Source organism: Protopterus annectens, chromosome 11.part0, assembly GCF_019279795.1.
Source record: "Protopterus annectens isolate FY-2018-M chromosome 11.part0, PAN1.0, whole genome shotgun sequence".
NCBI lineage: Eukaryota > Metazoa > Chordata > Ceratodontiformes > Protopteridae > Protopterus > Protopterus annectens.
Window position 1 is genome coordinate 1,143,222,528 of NC_056745.1, and position 21,831 is coordinate 1,143,244,358.

Below are 21,831 nucleotides of genomic sequence, written 5' to 3' on the forward strand. Positions count from 1 at the left end.
AACAAAACCGGATACTTTAAAGCATCTCATTACTATAAATAACATACATTTGACATCCATCTTGACATACCTCTCAACCTCTTAGTGCAAGAAATCTGGACAAAGCCCAAAGTAATAGGGGACAAGCAGCACAAAAATAGGGACACTTTAAATATTGTTCTTATAAACTTAGAAAGTTACTAGAATAGCAGGATCTATATTGGCATACAGTTTGTCAAAGATATGGCAATTACTTTCAGGGACATATTAGGGGGACAAGCAGTACAAAAACAGAGACATTTTAAGTATTGCTGTTATAAACTTAGAAAGTTGCTAGAATAACAGGATCTGTGTTGGCATACAATTGCTCAATTACTTTCAGACGTCAGAGGTATACCAGGGACAAGCAGCACAGGAATAGAGACACTAAATATTGCTCTTATAAACTTAGAAAGTTTCTAGAATAATAGGATCTGTGCTAGCATACAGGTTCTCAAGGACATAACCATTGCAGCTAAAACATTTACCTCTGCCTATGTAAACAACACCAGCAGCTCAATACAGTCCAAACAAAGACTCCACACAGCATGAATAATCCACGGCACAAATGATGATGATCAGCCCTTGTGGTCCAGCAGGCAGCAAAATAAAACCTCAGCCTTCTAGTAACCGAGCTTGATCCTAGATCAAGGTTCCTGAAGTCCCTTCAGCTCACTGACTCCTCTCCTAGCTTCCAAGTCTGAACTCCCGACGTCTTGAATCTACAGCTGCTCTTTCCTTCTGCCCGGTCTTCTGCGCTGGTTGTTGTAAAATCACTGATTTATGGAAGCCTTCTTCAAGCCATTATTTTGGCACAAAAAGGCTTCCTGGAACATGATTGGCCTGTATTGGGGAACTCTCATTGGCTCCCGTCCTCCTGAGAACCTTTACTTGATTGGCTCGTATACCGCGTTCATGGTTGGCTGTAAATACGGTCTACGAGCCAGTCAAAAACTGCAGAGCAGAGCCAACGCTGTGTAATGTGTAAGGGCTGCAGAGGTATGCATTGATTTGTATACTGTGATGCCGATTGGCAGTAATTGCAGTACACAAACCAATCAGAATCTGTGTAGCGGAGTCACAGCTGTTCACTGAAGAACAGTGGAACAGTGGCTTCGCTCGTTGTTAAATCCGGAGTCTTCTGCATAATCCGGAGCACTCGGATGCTCAGATTTAGAGGCATATGAACTTAAATGGCAATTATGTCTTAATGCTACCACAGCTCCTGGATTAAACGAAACTTGTAGTACAAATTGTATTTTGAAACTGAAACACTGAAGAATTTTAGCTGGCAGATTTATGTCAGCATTTTAATTATCTTGATTTTAGCACATTTTAATTGATTGATTAGTGAATTTAGGTAAGGCTGTGTTATTGGTTGACTATATCAGATCATTTTAGAATATTGTGTATAAAATGTATGCATTTTAATTATTTGTTAGTTCTTTAGAAGTCCCTGTAATGTTCAGGGCAAAAGTGATTAACTGAGTCTAATATTCGTTAATAAAGCCGGAGTCCAGTTTACATCTTTGGATTGTTGTACTTTGTATTTTGCTTAGAGGTTTGGTTTTCCAGTTGGTTGCTAAGTGAAAATGTTATCTGAAAATAATGAAAAATTACATTTCTGAATTACTGTGTATATGTGTGTGTGTCTGTGAGTGCACACACCTGCCTGTATACACACACACACACACACACACACACACACACACACACACACACACACACAGATGTATTTATCCTGGTTTACAGTTGAAATGAGGAAATGCAGTTCAACCAAAATGGGCTGGTTGAATGTGTGCTCTACCAATGGCCACAATGTTGACTTGAAAAGATACGACTTCATATTAGTAAAAGTGAGTACACATTTGTTAATATGAAGTCAGTGTTTTGCATTGAGATCATGGTACAGTGCAGATTGGAAAATGTTCCCTTTTCCTCACTATAGTGTGATCTCAGAATTGGTATGTATAATATTCAGGGGGTGTGGGGGATGCAGCCCCCTACATGGGGGCATAGGGGGGCTTGCCCCATGCACAAATGTTAACGGTAACACAGACTTTCGACATTGGAACTTCCAGTGTTTAAATGTTGATTCTGTGGCTACCATTTCTGACATTTTGGTAATTCGGTGTTATCAAATGCAGATAAGTTGATCATTTTGTGGAAAAATATTTTCCATATTTTGATAGTAAACCATTTATCCTAACAGCAGACCCCCTGAAAAAATGTGGTAAAACATATCTGTTGCACTAAATGGTATCTCTACAGGTGGCCAAAGTGAAATTCTCCAAGTGTCCGTTGTCCAAAAATTAGATGCTGAGGAACGCAATGACAGTAGCTGTTTTCCATAAGAAATCAATGACAGTGTGATTATTAAGTGAGCAGTGGCAGTGATTCCCTTTTTGGGAAAAAATTTCCCTACTTCAATGTAATGCAACTGTGAAGTTTGTATGTATATATATATATATATATATATATGTATATAAAGTAAATAAATAGGCCTACTTCACTTTGCTGAAAACTCATTTGGCAGAATTTCATTTGACTGAAACAAAATCACCGAAAGTTCAAATTACCAAAAACCCCTTTGACCAAATCTCATTTCACCAAAAGCTTACAATGCTGAATTTCAAAATACTACATTTTACACCATACACATGCACACTTACAACACCAATGACTAACTCTTTCCAGAACTTAAAAACTACTGACTTACACTCTCAACAGAAACTGGACAATATAAAACCAAACTAGGTGGGGGGCTACATCCCCCCCACACCTCCTCAGTGTGGGGTGCTGTGCCCTCCACACCCCCCATCTATATATACTAATGCCAGGATTGAACTACAGTGGAAAAAAAGGACATGTACCTTTTAAATGCCTTACAGTGCTCTACACAAATAAAATGTAATATTTTGAAATGCAGCATTGTAAGCTTTTGGTGAAATGAGATTCGGTCAAATGAGTTTTTGGTAATTTGAACTTTTTGCAATTTGAATTCTTCCAAATGAGTTTTTGGTGGAATGAAGTAGACCCATATATATATATATATATATATATATCTATATATATATATATATATATATATATATATATATATATATATATATATATATATATATATATATATATATATATATATATGTGTGTGTGTGTTTGTATAAATTTGGGGATTGTGCTAATTTGTATGTGTTTGAATTGCCCAAAATCACCACTGGTGCTAAACAGCACTACAAGCATCCCAACCCCAGTCAAACACTCTCCCATACACATGTAGACATTCATCCACACAAGCACTCACACTCACAAACATTGACTGAACATGGCACCCTCCCCTCTCTCAAATGCACTTGCAGACACACTCATCCATGTCTATTCCCCTACTTAACCCCCTCCTGCAACCAACCACCCAGACAGACAGAAAGGCACACACACACACACACACACACACACACACACACACACACACACACACACACACACACACACACACACACACACTTATTCTACACCATTCATACTCCTGTAGACACTCCCACATGCTTTGTCACACACATACAGACATACTCACGCACACACACACATCCTTCTCCACTGAATTTCCCCTACACTGACCTTCAACATGGTCCCTTCTATTGACTATAATGGGGGAACGCAGCATTTGAGCTATGTTAATTACCGTAGTCAGCTGTGCTGATTTATGCAGCTAAGCTATAACAGCTGTTATTCTGATAAGCTATCAACAGATATATTTTGTACTCAACAGCAGATTTTGTAGTTCCATTTCTTAATGATACATTGCTACTTTAGTACTAGTTGTGAACTGCTCATTTTGTTTCTTTTTTCTCTTAGGCTTGTAAATTTTGGATTTAATCCATACCAGTCAGATGTCGGTGCTTCTTCGACTTTGAATTTTTCTGTTTTATCAAGTGAAATAGGTAAACATGCAGTATGCATTAGGCTTTTTTGTTTATTACTTTTGCTTCATTAATCCATGCTTGTTGACAGTAATACATACTGCTACATAAGTAGTAAAATATTTTATCATTTGAGGTGGGTGTTCACTGTGATATTATTTCAAAAATATATGGCTTATCCTCCTTGTGACTTTTTAATTTTAGAGGAAATGGGGGTACTGTGGATTCTATGATGACTGGAAAAGGGAGTAGAAGAAAGTAAATGAGAGAGAGAGAGAGGTTAGTCTTTCTATTATATAAGTGGTGATTCATCATAAAGAATCAGATACCACATCATAAAAGTAAAAGAATATCTGAAAAGAAAATGATTTCAATCATTGGCTTAGTTTCTGGTGTCATTCAAAGGGGATACAGTATCTGTCAGCCTGGGATAACATGATTGACAGACCTTGATGCTTTGCCAGTGATGGTCTTCATCTGTCACCCTGGGATTTCGGCAACTGGCCAGGGCTCTTGCTAACTTCGTCGTGCCTTTTTTAGGCAATGTCTCAAGGACAACCTTCCCAATGTAAAAATGCCATCTAAAAACAACCTCAAGGTTATGCTGCTAAATGCTAGGAGTCTTAACATGAAACTGCATTCACTGGAAGCAGTCATCACCCTGGAAGACATAAACATTTGCACAGTCACGGAGACCTGGTTAAGGATTGTGGAGAGCACCCCAGCCATATCAGGCTACACCTCCTTCCACACGTTCAGTCCACAAACTGAAGGCAGGAAAACTAAAGGAGGAGATATGTCAGTATTCATTAGTGATAAACACACCTCCAATTGGTTAGACATCATGATTCCCTGGAGATACTTCATATGCAAGTACCCATTGGTGGGACACATATTCAAGTCATTTCTAGCTACAGGAGCCCCACCATGAATCAGGACACCCAGTCTGCCTATTTGGATTTACTTGAGTCTATCAAGATGTATCTGAACACCATGGTTTTGGGTTACTTTATCTACCCCTCCATTGACTGGGGAAATTACTCATGTGCAAACTCACTTGCCCAAAGGTTCCACTTCTTCATTAACTCCATTGCCCTGGACCAGCTGGTTGACACCCCCATGTGGGGTGCCAACATCCTGGATCTGGTGCGCACCAATATGGGGGACCACTGTAGCACCCCCACTGTGAGGTCTTCCCTGGTGAAATCTGACCACAAATCAGTCTCATTCGAAGTAACTATCACAACTGACCCCCACTAGGAGCAACTAAACCAAAAAACTTTTCCAAAGCAGATTATAACCTCTTACGAGATGGTATAAGTAGCTTCAGTGCACTTCCGCCCTCAGATGGAACTGGCAACTATGCTGAGTTCTACACAAATGTTTTATACAAATACCTGTACAACTGCATTGACTCAGCCGTACCAGATAGGACCAAAACAAGCTCCTCAAGGAAGAGCAAACTTGCCTGGTGGACAACTGCCATTAACAGGCTTTACAGTAAGAAGAAGAAATTGCTGTCTAAGAGTAAGAGGGAGTGATCTCTAAACTGGAAACACTCCCTTCTCAGCTAAACAAGTGAATAACACAGCTTGTGAACTCCTCCAAAACTAACTATGAATCCAAATTAGCTTCCTCAACTAAGGACAACCATAAGGCATTCATTAGTTACATCTGTAACCTAAAAGAAAGGCCCAGATTTGTGACGAACTGGTAGTTAATGATAGTACATTTACTGAGCCTCTGGATGTAGCTCACCTGTTAGCCGACAGGTTCTGTGAAAACTTCACTCCACTGTCCCCGCCACACATACCCCATGACATCCCTACTCTACCTTGTATCTCTAAAACACAGGCCATAATTTCCCTCTCTAAGGTCAAAAACACAGCATCTATGGAACCTGATGATATCCCAGACTGCATCCTACATGGGCTCAAACAAGAGTTAGCAACACCATTGTGTGCTCCTTTCAGTCATAGTCTAAGCACCAGCTTTGTCCCAGCTGAATTGAAAAAGGCCACCATTATCTCCTTGCACAAAGGTGGTGACCCCAGGAACTGTAGACCTATTATCCTGACTAGCTTTATCTGTAAGGCCATGGACCATATCATCATAAACCTTATCAACAAAGATATAGGTAATCTCCAAACACTTGACCCTGCTCAATTTGGATTTATCAAAGGGAGACCATGTCTGTTAAACCTAGTGGACTTCTTGAGACAGTCAACAAGGCCCTTGACAGAGGGAAATCTTTGCATACAGCTTACCTAGACTTAGCCAAGGTTTTTGACACTATCCCACACTCAGGCATCATTGACAGACTCACCCAGCTAGGTATAAACCCTTATATCATTTGATGGGTCACTAACTGGCTCACTGATAGAAACCATATAGTCAAAATAGCGGAATCCACCTCCCAACAGCAGACTTGTAACCAGTGGTGTTCCACAGAGATCAGTCCTGGGACCTCTACTGTTTGGACTCTATTTCTCCAAAGTACAAGCTGAAATTAAAGGTCTGTGGCTGACAAATTTTGCTGATGCCCGCAAATTGGGAGCAGTCATGGAATCTCCAAATGATGTCAACATCCTATAAGAGGGTCTTACACAAACAAATTATTGGTGCCAAAGTCATGGCCTTAAACTCAACACAAAAAAAAATGGGTTATCCCTTTTGGTAAGAGGGAAGTTCCTGCTAACTACCAACAACACCCTAAATATGTACTCAGTGGTGAGAGACCTGGGCATGCAGGTTGACAGCAACCTTACCTTTAATCACCATGTCTCCACAGTGGTAAGAAGGGCATTTTATATTGCTCATTTCATAAGTAAGGGCATTGCCTTCAGAAGAAAAAAAGTTATAACCTCCCTGTACTCTTCCCTCATCAGGGAAATAATTGAGTAGAACTCCCCTTTTAGTACGGACCTTTCCAAGCACCTGCAGCAGTTGGAGAGACCACAAAGGTTCCTCACAAGGAAAATTCAAGGTCTTCAGCATCTGTCCTATGAGGATTCTCTGAAATCACTGTCACTTTATTCTGCTTCATACAGACTACTCAGAAGCAATCTCTGCTTCACATATAATGCACTCTTTGATGCTGCTTTATTGGAAATCTGCATATCCATAAGTCAAATGGTACATGTATTACTCGCTCTAATGGCCTTAACCTGGTATGTGACATTAATAGAACTTGCTGGAGGGACAGACTTGTCTTCCAGAGGTTGCCACACCTTTGGAATAGACTCCTGCTTTGTCAAGCAGAGCACCTCATTGGCCCTCTTCAGACACAGTCTGGACGATTGGATGGGTAACTGTAAATTCACCCTGGGGGTTCCACTTGTGTCCCCATTGGACTGGGGTGATAGGTACTGATCATGGAAATAAGGGTAAAACATGGCCCCTTCAAAGGGCCCTAGGATCAACAGCCTAGTAAGCTCCTATGATCCTATGAAAGGGAGCACTGACATTAGTGTAAGTGCTGGTGGTGGTGTGGGCTCATATGGATTCATTCAGTGTCCTTAGAAATTGGAGGACACCTTGTGTGATCTGAATTAGAGGACACTTTGTACGATCTCAGAATGAAGTTTCATAAGTAAAGAAAAATTGTAATGGAGTGTGATAAAAACAGGTTAGCTACTGTTAATATGAATGATGTATTGATGTAAATGGAGCTGAAGGTAGCAAAATTAGAGAAGGCAGGTGCTAAAAATTAGATTCAGTAGTGACTGCATTGTCACAGGTAATCTGATATTTAATAAGCTATTTTTAGCTTGAAGAATGAAGCTTGTGTGGCTTTTCAGCCTTTTTATTAGAATTACTGAAAGGGTTATGAAGAGTCACCAAATTCTATAGTCCCAGGACTGGTGCCTAGAACAATATAGAAAAGATATGAATATGAGCATTTGAAAAGAGTATTTTATGACCTTTTTTCTGTTGAAGGGCAACTAATACCAAACTATAAAATATAGTTTTAATAACTTTCACTGGACTGAATTCAGTGACTGGTGTTTTGAAGACTGGAAGGTGAAAGAATATACTTCTTGTCAAGAGAGGCTTTGTTTGCATATTCTTTTTTTTTTTTTTTTTGACCTTGATATATCATATCACAGTAAACATTATCTAAAGTGCACATTTATTTTTGAGCAAATAAATACAATGTTTGTTACAGTATTCTAATACAGCAGATATACAATTCTAGATTTATCTATTTTCAAAAAAGAAAATCACCCAGTTTCACCCTGTAATCCCATTCTTTTTTGATTATTTCACTGTCTTTTAAACATGCACTGTATATCTCCCATAATTTTTTGTGGGTGGGAGAGCTTTTTCTCTTCTCTTCATTGTCTTACAGCTCCCTGTCCAGGGCTGGGGCTGGCATAGATCTACAGGGCATCCTGGGAGTCTGCCTGTCAACGTCCAACAAGGGGTTCAATTTTAACCTACTACGTTACTTTCACTCCCACATGATTCTCATGGTTGCATGGTTACATCTGAAGGGTGGGCATACAGTGGGGACATGAAGTATTTCACCCCACCTCTGCAGAAGCTCAGCCATCCTATCCCCAGTTTGGACCACCCCTCCCAATAGCAATGTCCTCAGCCTCCGCCAGGGATCATTACAGGAGATGCTCACTGAATCACCCTCCCACCGTGGATGATAACACCCATCCATCCCTGCCACAGTCAGTCACCCATGCTGTTAATCGAACCTGGGTTGGCTGGGCCATAGTCAGGCATTTCTCCCTCTATGCCACTGTAATGGTCTATGTCTTGGCTTATCATGCAGGAAGCCTTGAATGTAATGAGAGCATTTTTCAGGTAGGCTAGGATTCCTGCTGGAAACAGTTTCTCTTCCAGAACATGAATTTCATGTGTGTGAAAAGTATTATTATAAACAATATTTTCGTTTCCTAATTGATACTTTAAAAATAAGCAAGCACATATGATCTTTGTCTGCTAGAAAAGAGGGTTAATTTCCAAGTCAAAGGAGAATATGATAACTAAAGTGACTTGAATGAAACTTGAATTAGAGAGTGGAGCTACCCAAGATAATCACTATCATCAATAGTTTAATCTGCATTATTATTATTATTTGCAGTCTGGGAATGGTGCATAATAATTAAAAAGCAATATAGTTGCAGCTTTTTGATGGTTTTGGCCTACTGCTGTAAGTGTAACTGTTTTTTGCAGATTGTGCTGTACAAAACAGTAGTCTCTAATCGTGTGTGTGTGTGTGTGTGTGTGTGTGTGTGTGTGTGTGTGTGTGTGTGTGTGTGTGTGTGTGTGTGTGTGTATGAGTATGTGTGTGAGTGAGATGCTGTTGAGTTATGATCGCCTCATGGTGACACTATGGACAGTTACCCAAATCACCTGTACAGTTTTCGTGGCAAATATACAGGTGTACATTAGTAGGGCTTCCACTGGCTGACCACCACCAAGGACCCTAGTCCATTCTGGAACTCAGACTACTAGGACTGCACATGGACTCCTTGTCTCTGTGCCATATGGTCAATCTTTAATCTGCACAGGTAATCTCATATAGTGACATTTGCAAGACTACCTGTTAAAAATAAAAGGTAAAACTGGTATTAGACATATAATTTGCATATTTATATTTCCACTTCCCCTTATCGTTAAACTGCATTGTAATAATTTAAACATTTACAAGTACTGTGGAGCACTTTAACAACTTGATTGTAAACACAGCTAGTGTAGACTTTAGAATCTGATGTGTGTGTGTGTGTGTGTGTGTGTGTGTATGTATATATGTATATACATACATACGTACAAATGTTTCAAGCACAGGGATTAATGCCCTTCTAGCTTGCCAATATACCAAAACACTTGTTCCCATAATAAATGTCCAGGCTGTTCTTAAAAATATCTAAACTAGTACTTGCTTTAATGTAATTTGATAGTCTGTTCCAAGCATCATCTACTGTCAGAGAACCAATTAGTACACTTCTCATTCCTATAGAATCTTCTACATAGATTGTCTGATGATTCTCTAGTACTTTTTGATAACCTCAAACATTCCCAGAGGTAGTTGTCACTAAATGCCCTATATACCTGAATAAGACACTGTACAAGCTCGGATATTTTAGTCTTTCATAATAACTTAGATTTTTTACATCCATGGATGCCCTTGGTATATTTCTGCTATACTTTTTCCAGTTTATTCATGCTTGTTTTCATGTAGGGTTTCCATATTGTTATTTCATACTGAAGTTTGGGTCTAATGTAACTAACAAACAATGACTTCATTATGTTTGATTTCCTAGACTTTATAAATCTTTTTATACAACCTATAGTTCTATAACTATCATTAGCCAATTGGTTGATATGATTAGAAAAACTCATAGCTGAATCTACCCATATACCCAGGTCCTTAAATGAGTCTACAGTTTCAATCACTGTGTGCTGTATTAAATATTCACCTTTCAGTTTGTCTCCCAAATCTCATATGCTTAGTGTTTGATCTATTTATCAACATATTATTCTCCTGTACCCAAATGGTCAATTTAGTCAAATTATTGTGCAGACATGCCTTATCTGTAACACTTGTAATCAGTTTACCCAATTTCAGGTTGTCAGCATATAGACTGTAGAACACCTCAGATGAAAAAGTAAGGTCTGAAAGATACAATCTAAACAAGTAAGGGCCTAGTACAGAGCCCTGTGGGACACCTTGACTGTAACCAAGGATTTCACCTGTCCAGTTGGTGTGTGATACTTGCCATGTCCTATTTGTAAGCCATGCAGCTATCCAGCTTGTCAACAGTACATCAATACCTAGTTGTACTAATTTATTGTTCAGTGTTTTGTGTCTGACCCTGTCAAATGCTGAAGTTAAATATGTATAAATCACATCACAGCACAATTTTTCATTCATGCCTGTTATTATATTGTTATAGAACATCATGTTACAGGTGGTAATAGAATTATTTTCAACATATGCATGCTGATACATGATTTCAAGTCCCAGCCTATACAGTTCTGACAATAACTTATCCTGTATTACCTTCTCCATTGTTTTTCCACAACTTGAAAGTAGACTTAAGAGTCTATATGATTCTGGGTTTGTCCTATTCGCCTTTCCCTTAGACAGGTTTAATACGTGCATGTCTCCAATCTTGAGGAATCTCCCCATATTTATATGACCAAGTGAATAATAGATATAATGTAGTGCGAGTTCTTGCTGAAGTGTTCTCAGGTCATTGTTACTTATTTTGTCTCCTCCCTGCGCTTTGTTTGGATCCAATTTGCACAGTTCTTTTTCAATATAATCTAATTTGATTCCAGTATCTGGGGTTACCTGGATGTCACTAGGATAACTTACCACCCCATTTGTGGAGCCAAACTGTTTTGCATAAGATTTTGTAAATATATCTATAATCTGTTGTGTCTGAGAATAAATTTTAGAATCTATACAGAGTTTTATCAATTTGTGTATCTTTACTCCTTCCACATCTTATGTATCTATTATGCTCAATATATTTATATAAATTTTCTTAAATTTTTTTATCTTGTCTAATACTATGCTTAATTTATATATATATATTTTTTTCTTTTTGTGTTTGTGTGTTTGTGTGAATTTCTTGTTTCATCTGAACAAATGAGAAACAACAATCATAAAGTAAGCAAAAGTATCACAATTTGATAATTTTCCTTTACAGACTCTTTATAGTTTGCTTTGGTGGGTTTCATTATATGTGTGATCGTACTTTAAAAAAGCTCTAGGTAGCATATTGCACTATTTTCAATAATTTCTTCAGTTGACAGCACCATCTTGGCCATATTTTTTCCAGATTATGTTTAACTGTGTGATTTGTTGTTAGCTTCCTGCATCAGAACACTGAGTTTTTTTAATTTAATTTCTTTATTTATGTTATGTCATTTTGTATTTTGGAGTTTATGGAGAAATTTCACATCCTTGTGTTTTTTAAGTAATCCTTAGTTTTATTTTTCTTTCTTTCTTTATGCTTCCTGTTTTTATTATTTTCTCTGCTTGATGTACTGAATGACTGATAGTAACCTGACAGCAGTGGCTTCCCATAAAAGTACCATGTGTCCTGCAGGATATAGAATCCTGTGGATTCAGCAGGTCTTTGCAATATGAACCAAATTTATAAGCAACCAAGTACATTCGTTCCAGCAGCACCTGCAGGGAGTACAGAGGTTTATAGACTCTTGTGAAACTGCCTTTAGAGACCTGAATCTATTTTCCACCAATAACTGCTCATTTTGTAATTTGACAAGAGATGAGTATAGAGCTCTTCAAGAGTTAAAAAATTTACATTCTTTGGTTATTAAACCAGCTGATAAGGGTGGGGGTATAGTTTTATTAGATAAGAACCTTTATATAAGACAAATGGAGAAGCTTTTATATACTACACGGACATATCAATGTATTTCTATGGCTACAGTGAATGCAATTGTTGAGAAAGTTTCTTTTTTAATATTTGACTTATTAATAACTAATTTGATTAATGATTCTTTAAGTATTTTAATGTTTATAAACCAGTAGTTCCTAGGGTTTATGGTTTGCCAAAGGTCCATAAAGATTTGTTTGTCCCCCCCCCCCCCATGAGACCTATTGTTTCAGGCACTGGTTGGTGTACTGAACCCTTTTCTATTTTTGTAGAAGGGAATTTGCATGGTTTCTTGGAAGGTTGCCATACCATACTATGAGACACCAAGATGTTTTTGGAACGCTTACAGCATAGGATGACTACTATGGAAAGAGATGAAGAATTTGTCTTCGTCACAATGGATATAGAATCCCTATTTGCAAGTATCCCCAATACTTGGGGTGTTGATAGAGTCAGAGAATTTCTCACTGTTAATAGATGTTTCACGGATACTAAAATTCAATTGATCTGTAGCTTATTAGAAATTATACTTGAAAATAATATTCTTGTGTTTCAGGACCAATTTTTTCTATGGAAAGTTGGCGTAGCTATGGGCACTGCTTGTGCAAATAGCTACGCCAACTTAGTTCTGGTCTGCTGGGAGCAACAGACCATTCTATCTGGTAGCAACCCTTTCCTTGGGCAAGTGCTTTGGTATGTTCACTTTGTAGATGACATTTTTATGCTGTGGAAGGGCTGTGGTTCTGATGTTACCAATTTTATTGATTATTTGCATACTACAACCGATTTCTTGAGATTTACTTATCATAGTTCCAGCACAGAAATCAGTTTTCTTGATGTTACGGTCAGAAGGTCTGACCTTAATCAGTTTAGTAGCAGCATCTGTTATAAACCAACCAGAAGAAATACATTTTTACACAAATGCAGCATGCACCCCAGGCATATTCCTAGGAATGTTTTAAGGGGGCAAGTCTTTAGGACTTTACGCCTACATAATAGGGATGAAGATGCAGCAGTAGCTCTTGAAAGCATTAAGTCCGATTTTCTGGAGAGGGGCTATTCACTTTCGGATATTAATAAAACCATATCAGAACCATGGAATTTGAGGGATATTAGATGCAGGCCCTGTTTCAAAGCCAACACTACTACTTGTACCCTAGATAATAATATGGCAGCTAAGAATGATTTTAGGGTTGTGTTTCAGTTCTCCTGCGATGTTAATCAATATATGGAAATTATCAGGAGATATTGGCATCGATTACAAGAGGTCCCAGGGCTTATAGATAAGGTCGGTCAGGCCCCCTTTTTTTTAGCTTCAGGAACAATAGATCCCTTAAGCAACATTTATGTAATAGGGAAGTACGTGAAACTTTCAGTCCTTCTATTCACATTGGCACCTTTCCCTGCAGGAGATGTAGTGCTTGTAAATATATTTTTAGTAAAAATAAGTATACACATCCAACTCGACATTTTTTTATTTCATGTCACCAGTATTCAGATTGTAGGACTACTGATGTTGTTTATTTTTGCTTCTGTCAGAAATGTCCTGCATTCTATATAGGGAAAACTAACAGGATGTTGAAAGACAGAATACTGGAACATATTAGAGGTATTAATAACTGCAAGGAATCTAATGCGTTAGCTAACCATGTAATGTGTACTGTTAATTCTCTCAATTTTAGTTTTTTTTGTTATTCAAAATATACCTAGTAGTGTACGAGGAGGGGACCTAGAAAATATTACAGAGGGTTATGAACAAAAATGGATCCTTAGACTTAATGCTGAGAAATATCCTGGCCTTAATGGCACCACTTCTTTGATTCCCTTTTTAAAGGCTAGACAGCTTAAACATTAATTTTAAGCTGGTCTTTTTTATGTCTATATATGCTTTTTTATGCTTATATATGTTTTTATTTACTTATATATGTATATTTTTATATTAACGTTTTCACACAATTTTGTTTAAATAGTTGTTAGGATATTGAATATTTCTCGTCAAGCCTTTTTCTTAGTTTTACTATAACCTTTTTTGTATCATGTGACGTCATTATTAGTTAATTCAATTTAAAGTTTTATTATCTAATTGAATGTATCTATTTAAGCTGCTTGCTATTTTAGAGTATTGTCTGATGAAGCAACAGCAGTTGTGAAAGCGCTTACCTCTTTTGTGTATGGTTTGAATAAACGTTCACTGTGTGTTAGCTTGGTGCAGTTCCTTCGTTTTTGCTTACACTTCTGACAATAATTTATCCTGTATTACCTTCTCCATTGTTTTTCCACAACATGAAAGTAGACTTAAGAGTCTATATGATTCTGGGTTTGTCCTATTCACCTTTCCCTTAGACAGGTTTAATAAGTGCATGTCTCCAATCTTGAGGAATCTCCCCATATTTATATGACCAAGTGAATAATAGATAGAATGTAGTGTGAGTTTTTGCTGAAGTGTTCTCAGGTCATTGTTACTTATTTCGTCTCCTCCCTGCGCTTTGTTTGGATCCAATTTGCATAGTTCTTTTTCAATATAATCTAATTTGATTCCAGTATCTGGGGTTAACTGGATGTCACTAGGATAACTTACCATCCCATTTGTGGAGCCAAACTGTTTTGCATAAGATTTTGTAAATATATCTATAATCTGTTGTCTGAGAATACATTTTAGAATCTATACAGAGTTTTATCAATTTGTGTATCTTTACTCCTTCCACATCTTATGTATTATTATGCTCAATATCTTTATGTAAATTTTCTTAATTTTTTTTATCTTGTCTAATACTATGCTTAATTTGTATGTGTGTGTGTGTATATATATATATATATATATATATATATATATATATATATATATATATATATTTTTTTTTTCTTTTTGTGCGTGTGTGTTTGTGTGAATTTCTTGTTTCATCTGATCAAATGAGAAACAAAAATCATAAAGTAAGCAAAAGTATCGCAATTTGATAATTTTCCTTTACAGACTCTTTATAGTTTGCTTTGGTGGGTTTCATTATATGTGTGATCGTACTTTAAAATAGCTCTAGGTAGCATATTGCACTATTTTGATTAATTTCTTCAGTTGACAGCACCATCTTGGCCATATTTTTTCCAGATTATGTTTAACTGTGGCTGCCTTGATTTGTTGTTAGCTTCCTGCATCAGAACACTGAGTTTTTTTCTTTAATTTCTTTATGTTATGTCATTTTGTATTTTGGAGTTTATAGAGAAATCATTTCACATCCTTGTGTTTTTTAAGTCATCCTTAGTTTTATTTTTATTTTTTTATGCTTCCTGTTTTTATTATTTTCTCTGCTTGATGTACTGAATGACTGATAGTAACCTGACAGCAGTGGCTTCCCATAAAAGTACCACGTGTCCTGCAGGATATAGATTCCACTGGCCTGAAGTGACAGCGTCTGCCTTCTTTTTTTGGGTTGCTGCTGTATAACCAGTACCTGTTTCCACTGCTAGACTTTCAGCAAGGCTACCAGCATCAGAAATATAAAAGTGCTGCTCCATCCCTGTAGTGTAGAGGGATATTGCCCTGATTGTGCCCCAGACAAACCTTGTTTAACTAGCAGCATAGGTGCTGGGGCTACTAAGCAAATTAGGATTGGAGTAGGAGGCCCTCTGCTGGCTCACTAATGAGGCAGCTTGGCTTCTTCCATTAGTGACACCTACTTAGAGGTAGATGTATTGATTGCACAGTGGATCTAGCGAGCTGCTGCTACACTAGCCGCAAGTCACGCTGAAGTGTGGATGTATTTGTGCACCTTGCAGCAGTAGTGCGCTAGGTAGGTTGTGGAGCCAATGGCACGGTGAAAGTTAGGGAAAATAAACAGGATCTGCAAATTGGACTACTCCCTAACACCAGCATCTCTTCTCACAGATGAAAGAATAGGCTGATTAGGCTCACAATTTGGGGAATGAGTGGGCCAAGGGGCTGTTGCCCTACTTGGTGAGCCAGCCTGTCATACCTCAGAGGACCAAATGAGACATCTTGGGTATAGTTAATTGAGCACATAGCAAACCTGTGATCCTGCTAAAAATAAAATAAAAATGCTGGAGAATTTTCTACAGGCTAACAAATCCACATAGATGAAAAGTTTGATCTTACTACATTGTGAAAGGATTGTCTTCCCATCCCTTCCCAACACAAGATAGAGAAATCATGGTGGGGGAGAAAATTAACAAGGATAAGGGAGAGAAACAAAAAAAAAGTGACAGGGATAAGGAGAAGTGAAAGGGCAGAAAATCCTCCCCTTTCCCTTCTTGCATGTTGCCTCCCTGATTTCTTTATGTGCATGAAACTAGTGTTAGTGACAATGAGTCTAAAGACGGTATTGGCCACAGGTGCAAGCTTAACATCCAGCTCGTGCCATACAGGAAGTCTTTCCATGTGGCTCTTTATGTGAAGCAGCTGTCTAAAGAGTCTAGTTGCTAATGCTAACGTTAGTCAGCCACCAGGAATAAAGATGGAAAACCGGTGTAGTGGTTGGTTTGCAGCAATCAGGTTAATTTTGCAGATATTGATAGAATACTTGTGTCATGGCTGGGAATTAATATCAAGTTGGCAACCAGTCCTTTACAGTTCAGCATTTTGTCACTGATTTAACTGAATTCTGTCAGATACATGGCAGCAACATTGTTGTAGGCCATGTCCCATCAATCTCTTGTCTTGAATTATGACTTTATGTTGACTGATCCCCTTAGGGCCAACTAGTGATTCCATTTCTAGCAGTTTCTAGAATTTTTAGTATTAAATGTTAAAAGCAACCCCTGCTCCTGTCCTACAGGTATACTGCAGATGAGGCCTGCCAGGACTATCAGATATTTTGGTCATCATGGCATGGCAGCAGTCACAGGTATTGTTGAAGTCCAGTTCTATGGATACACTATTAACTTCAATGACATCATTACTGTCACATCACAGGACACAGAGAAGCCATGCCTTTCAGTTTCTCAGTAGAGAAGTCAGTCTTGTTATCCAGACAGAATGGGAAAAAACACCCCCATAAATGTACGTCCGCTGCCTGTTCTTTTATCCTCAATAAAAAAAGAAAGATAAATTAACTTCCCACATGCCACCATTATTTTGATCTGAGGGGGAACGTATACTCCCACAAGTACCTTTTATCAGGGAGACCTCAGACTTTGATCCTTTGGGAAGTCATTCACTGCTGGTAACTGTCATATTGACAGCACACCCTAAGAGTTGATCCAGTGGTCGGAGACTTGGGGACACGCATAGATAGTGATGTATCTTTTAACCTTCATGTGTCTAAAGTAGTGAGGAAATGATTCTATGTTGTGCAACTTATAAACAAAGGTATAGTATCTAGGCTCAAAGAGGTCATTGTTCCACTGTATTTAGCATTCATCACACCTGTCATTGAGTATAATTCCCCATTTGGTATGTACCTAATCAGGCACATCCAACTACTGGAATTTCCATAGAGGTTTCTCACTAAAAGAATACAGGTTGTAAGTAATATGTCCTATACAATCCACCTCTAGGCCCTATCCCTGTATTCTGTGACTTGCAGTCTGTTGAAGAGAGATCTATGCCTGGCATACAAGGCATTGTTAGACCCCACCCTGATGGACCTTCTGCATGTCTGCAAAATAAACATTGCCATAATTTCCCCTTCTAAATACTTAAACCTTTCTTGTGTTATAAATAGGACCTGCTGGTGAGACAGGTAAGTATCTCAGAGACTACTGCTTCTCTGGAACAGACTCCCTATCAGTGTGAATCAGAGTTCCTTCCTAACCCAATTCAAGTGTAACTTGGACAATTGGATTGGGAACAGGAAGTTCATTCATCCTTTGGCACCTATGTCTCTAATGGACACAGGCAGCCTGTAACTGGTTCATCTCCCAGGCCCCTACTTACACTTATCAAGGGTACCAGAACTTGTCAGAGATTTGGGATGCATGGTTAGGCTTAAAAAGGCCCTTGTGGTCATTAGCCTAGTACACACCTATAAACCTATGAACCCATGGAACAAGTTATCCAGCTTCTTCCTTTGCAGAGCTCACTTTTAGCAACATTTCTGTTAGTTCAGTTAAAGGAAGATTACCCCAAGAACTGGATTTCTGTGTCCCAGGCAAGGCTAAGGAAGGCAAGATGAACTTCTAAGAAACTTCACTTGATAAGGTCTGATCCAGAGTAAACAAGCTTTAGAACCTCCTCATAATCACATAGGTGCTCTTCCAATAGGACTGTAAAGTATTTAGGATGCAGAGCAGAAAACATAAAGCCACGTATCATTATTTCTTTTGTATCCACTAAAACAGACAAAGTAGTTCACAATATACAAAGGTCTACTCTCTGGATAGAGGAGTCAGAATGGTTAAGTATTTAGTGAAGGAACAAGTATTCAAGTTTTAAACACTGCCCTTCAAACAGTGTGTTTATTCAGACAAGACATGCCACTGGTGCACAGTCTGAGGCAAAGAAACTCAGAGTATTGATTAACTACACGATTTTGACCAGAAAATCTTGTGATAACTGCAAGCAGCATGGACTCCTGCATTCTGTGCAATGTATACAACTGAATTGCAAGATAAGATGTTGACATTTGCTTGAATTCCTGCATACATTTATTAATTTTTTCCCTAAGTAAATGTATAGTTCACAGACTCACCTTTCTAAGGACTGTTATTGTTTTTTTGCATATCAGAAATGATAAAAGGAAGCCAGGTATAGACTGTCTCTTATGAATGCTGTGTGTTATGCTCTTGCTATGTGAAATTATTATAAGAAAAATTGCTTTGCACAAAGTATACGTGTCACAAGATTTCTAGCAATGGCAGCTACAGCACTATCAGCAGCCTAAGGGCAAGGCTGACAGAAGAAGTCTAGGTAGTACAGATAAATCAGATAACTTCCAAAGCTTTTGACTGTCTGTATGGCCTTTTGTCTGCTTCCCCCCTTGTGGAAGCAGTTGAAAGCACACCTCTCAACTTCTTTCCACAAGAAATCTGGACAAAGTCAAAAATAGTGAGAGGAAAAGAGCTCAAAGTCAGGGACACATTCTATTTATTGTTCTCATAAAATTAGAAAGTTGCTAGAATAACAATTTTTCATTTAGCATGTATTTTCTTTAAGAGTCCAAAACTCAAATATTTGTCATTACTTAGTGACTCCAATCCTCAACGATTTGCTAGAAAACCAACATTTTTTAAGGACCAGATCAGAAATTTGAGCCAAAAATCTGAACAGTTGAAAGGTATGGTTGAAAAGAGTGTGTCGCTTCTGCTCAGTTACTCATCTGTAATAGGAGATCATTGCATTTTGATCTGGTAAACAGGGACAATATACTAGAGTTGACACATGACATGTTCTCCTGTTATCCCTCCAGATACACTGTTATCACAGAAATAGGCACCAAAACTGAAGACACAGTTCCTGTCTTAACAAAAGAGCCATGTAGTGGATTTCCAAAGCAAGAGAGACATGAGGGCACTTATCTTATTTCTTTCTTTCGTTTACATAGAATTTAATAACATTTACAAATTGTAATAAATGCATGTTAACATTTGTTTATTAAATACGTTTTGACAATTTTTAAATTCATTTAAAAACAATATTATTTATAGTATTTACATAGCTAAATCTAGTGTAGCTCTGTCAAACTTAGATTTGTCTTGAATCTAGATTATAGCATTTTAAGGTTTCCGAACACTCTTATGTTTCATTTACTTCATCTAGTATGCTTGCGTGCAGTATGTCAGTATCAGTTTCTCTGTGTGTACTGTTATAATGCAGTACAGTGTCAGCCACAGGTAAAAGCCCTTGTAGCTTGATATTTCTCATAGTGTACCCTGCCGTCTTGTTCCGCAGTAGACCTTGTAATGATATCCACACTTGCATACTTTAACATCATTAGCTTTCAACTTTCAGTAATGAACCACTGTCTCCGAGAATCAGTTTATGGTCTTGTTTTTCATAAAAGTTCTTAATAATTTAATTTGGTTGGTGTTCATCATTCTTTTCAGTCCTAAACATTCTCTGAGTAATGGGTCCTTAGTATTTTTGTGTAATTGAATTAAATTCCCACACATAAACCTGTAGCTCATTGAAAACAGCACTATGCACTGTAACACATCAGCATATAACTTTGTTTCTAAACCCTTTATCATTTTGGTTTACCTCCGAATATGCTGTAGTGCAGTACTATATTTTTTTTAAGGAGTGATAAACCACTGCATAATTCAAATTTTGGTATTACACAGTTCTTATGGTCTTCATCACCTCCCTCTTTCTGGACTTGATATATCTTTTATGCATACAAGAATATTTATGCATTCCTGTCTTGTACTCTCAATATGATGGGCAAAACACAGTTCATCTGCCTATATTTGCACGTTTCTTTCTTTCTTTATTTAGTCAGTTAGTTTGTTTACTGGGGTAGTACTGTTCACAGTAGACCATTTGCAGGCATAGCTCAGATGAAGAAATTCACAAAAAAGTAAAATAGAACAAATTCACAGAGTAATTGCAGAAGGTAGATAATCCCATAGACAATTGCTATAGTATGCAAATGGAATTAAGAGTAGAAAACAAATGTAAATTAATTTATTAGTAAATATGGTAGGGAAGCAGCAGGAGAAAACACTGGTCAAAGTAGGAGTGATGCAGATTAGGACAGAGATTACATGTCCAGTGGAAAAGCACTTGCAGACAGATTTTTTGATGGAGGTGTCTTTGAATTGAGCTCTGAATGTGGGGAAAGAGGATACTTCATTTAGGTGAGGGGCGGTGAGGAACTGCTAGAGTTTTTGTACAAGAATGACAAAGAACTGGTCAATACAGTGCAGTTTGTTTTAGGACCACTGGAGATAGGGAGTTAATTGGAAGACGGGGGGGGGGGTTGTGCGGGGGTGATTTTATTATGGAGTTTGGCTACAAGAGGTGGGAAGGCACCTGGTCATAGTTTGAAGAGATCCTAGGAGTACATCAAGTCTGTAGGACATTGGCTTTGGAGAAGGTAATGGCAGTGGTATTCCTGAGGGGAGGAATCTGAAATGATTTAGCAGATTTTGTTTTCAGAGGACTATAGAGTGGATGAGCTTTTTTTAGAAGCTGTGACTGTAATGGGGAGCTTGTATTCAGTTTGAGCAAGGAGGACTACTTTGTACCAAGCTGAAGTGAGGTGGGCTACCAGCCACAACTCTGAGCTGAGATACCAGATGACTGGAGGCTTTTGAGCTTCCAAAAAATGTAAGTTGCCTGTTTTTTTTTTTTTTTTTGTTATTTATATTATTTGGTGCACTTTTTATAGCCTGCCATCTACTTTTATACTATATTTACTGTGTATTAAACTATACTGTTACTCTGAATTGCCTGCTACACTGTGCTTGTAAAATCAAACTTTATTGTTGTTTTCATTGTTTAGCAAGCTTGCTTGTTGTTTCCACTTCTTAAGTATTTACTGGTATTTTTCACTGTTTTAAAAGTATCTGTTCTGCCAGCTCTGGTTTTCCCACCAAGCACTACATAATTAACTGATCTGTTAACGGTT

General features: G+C 37.9%; 1 protein-coding gene across 1 annotated transcript in view; it reads left to right on the forward strand.

The window, feature by feature from the left end:
- The first annotated feature begins 852 nt into the window (after positions 1 to 852).
- LOC122815037 (gamma-secretase activating protein) overlaps positions 853 to 21,831 on the forward strand; it is a 1,452,063-nt gene continuing 1,431,084 nt past the window's right edge. The window contains exons 1-2 of the mRNA XM_044087286.1: positions 853 to 995; positions 3,874 to 3,959. Coding sequence (XP_043943221.1) covers positions 853 to 995; positions 3,874 to 3,959 — 229 coding nt within the window. The remainder of the gene's footprint in view (positions 996 to 3,873; positions 3,960 to 21,831) is intronic.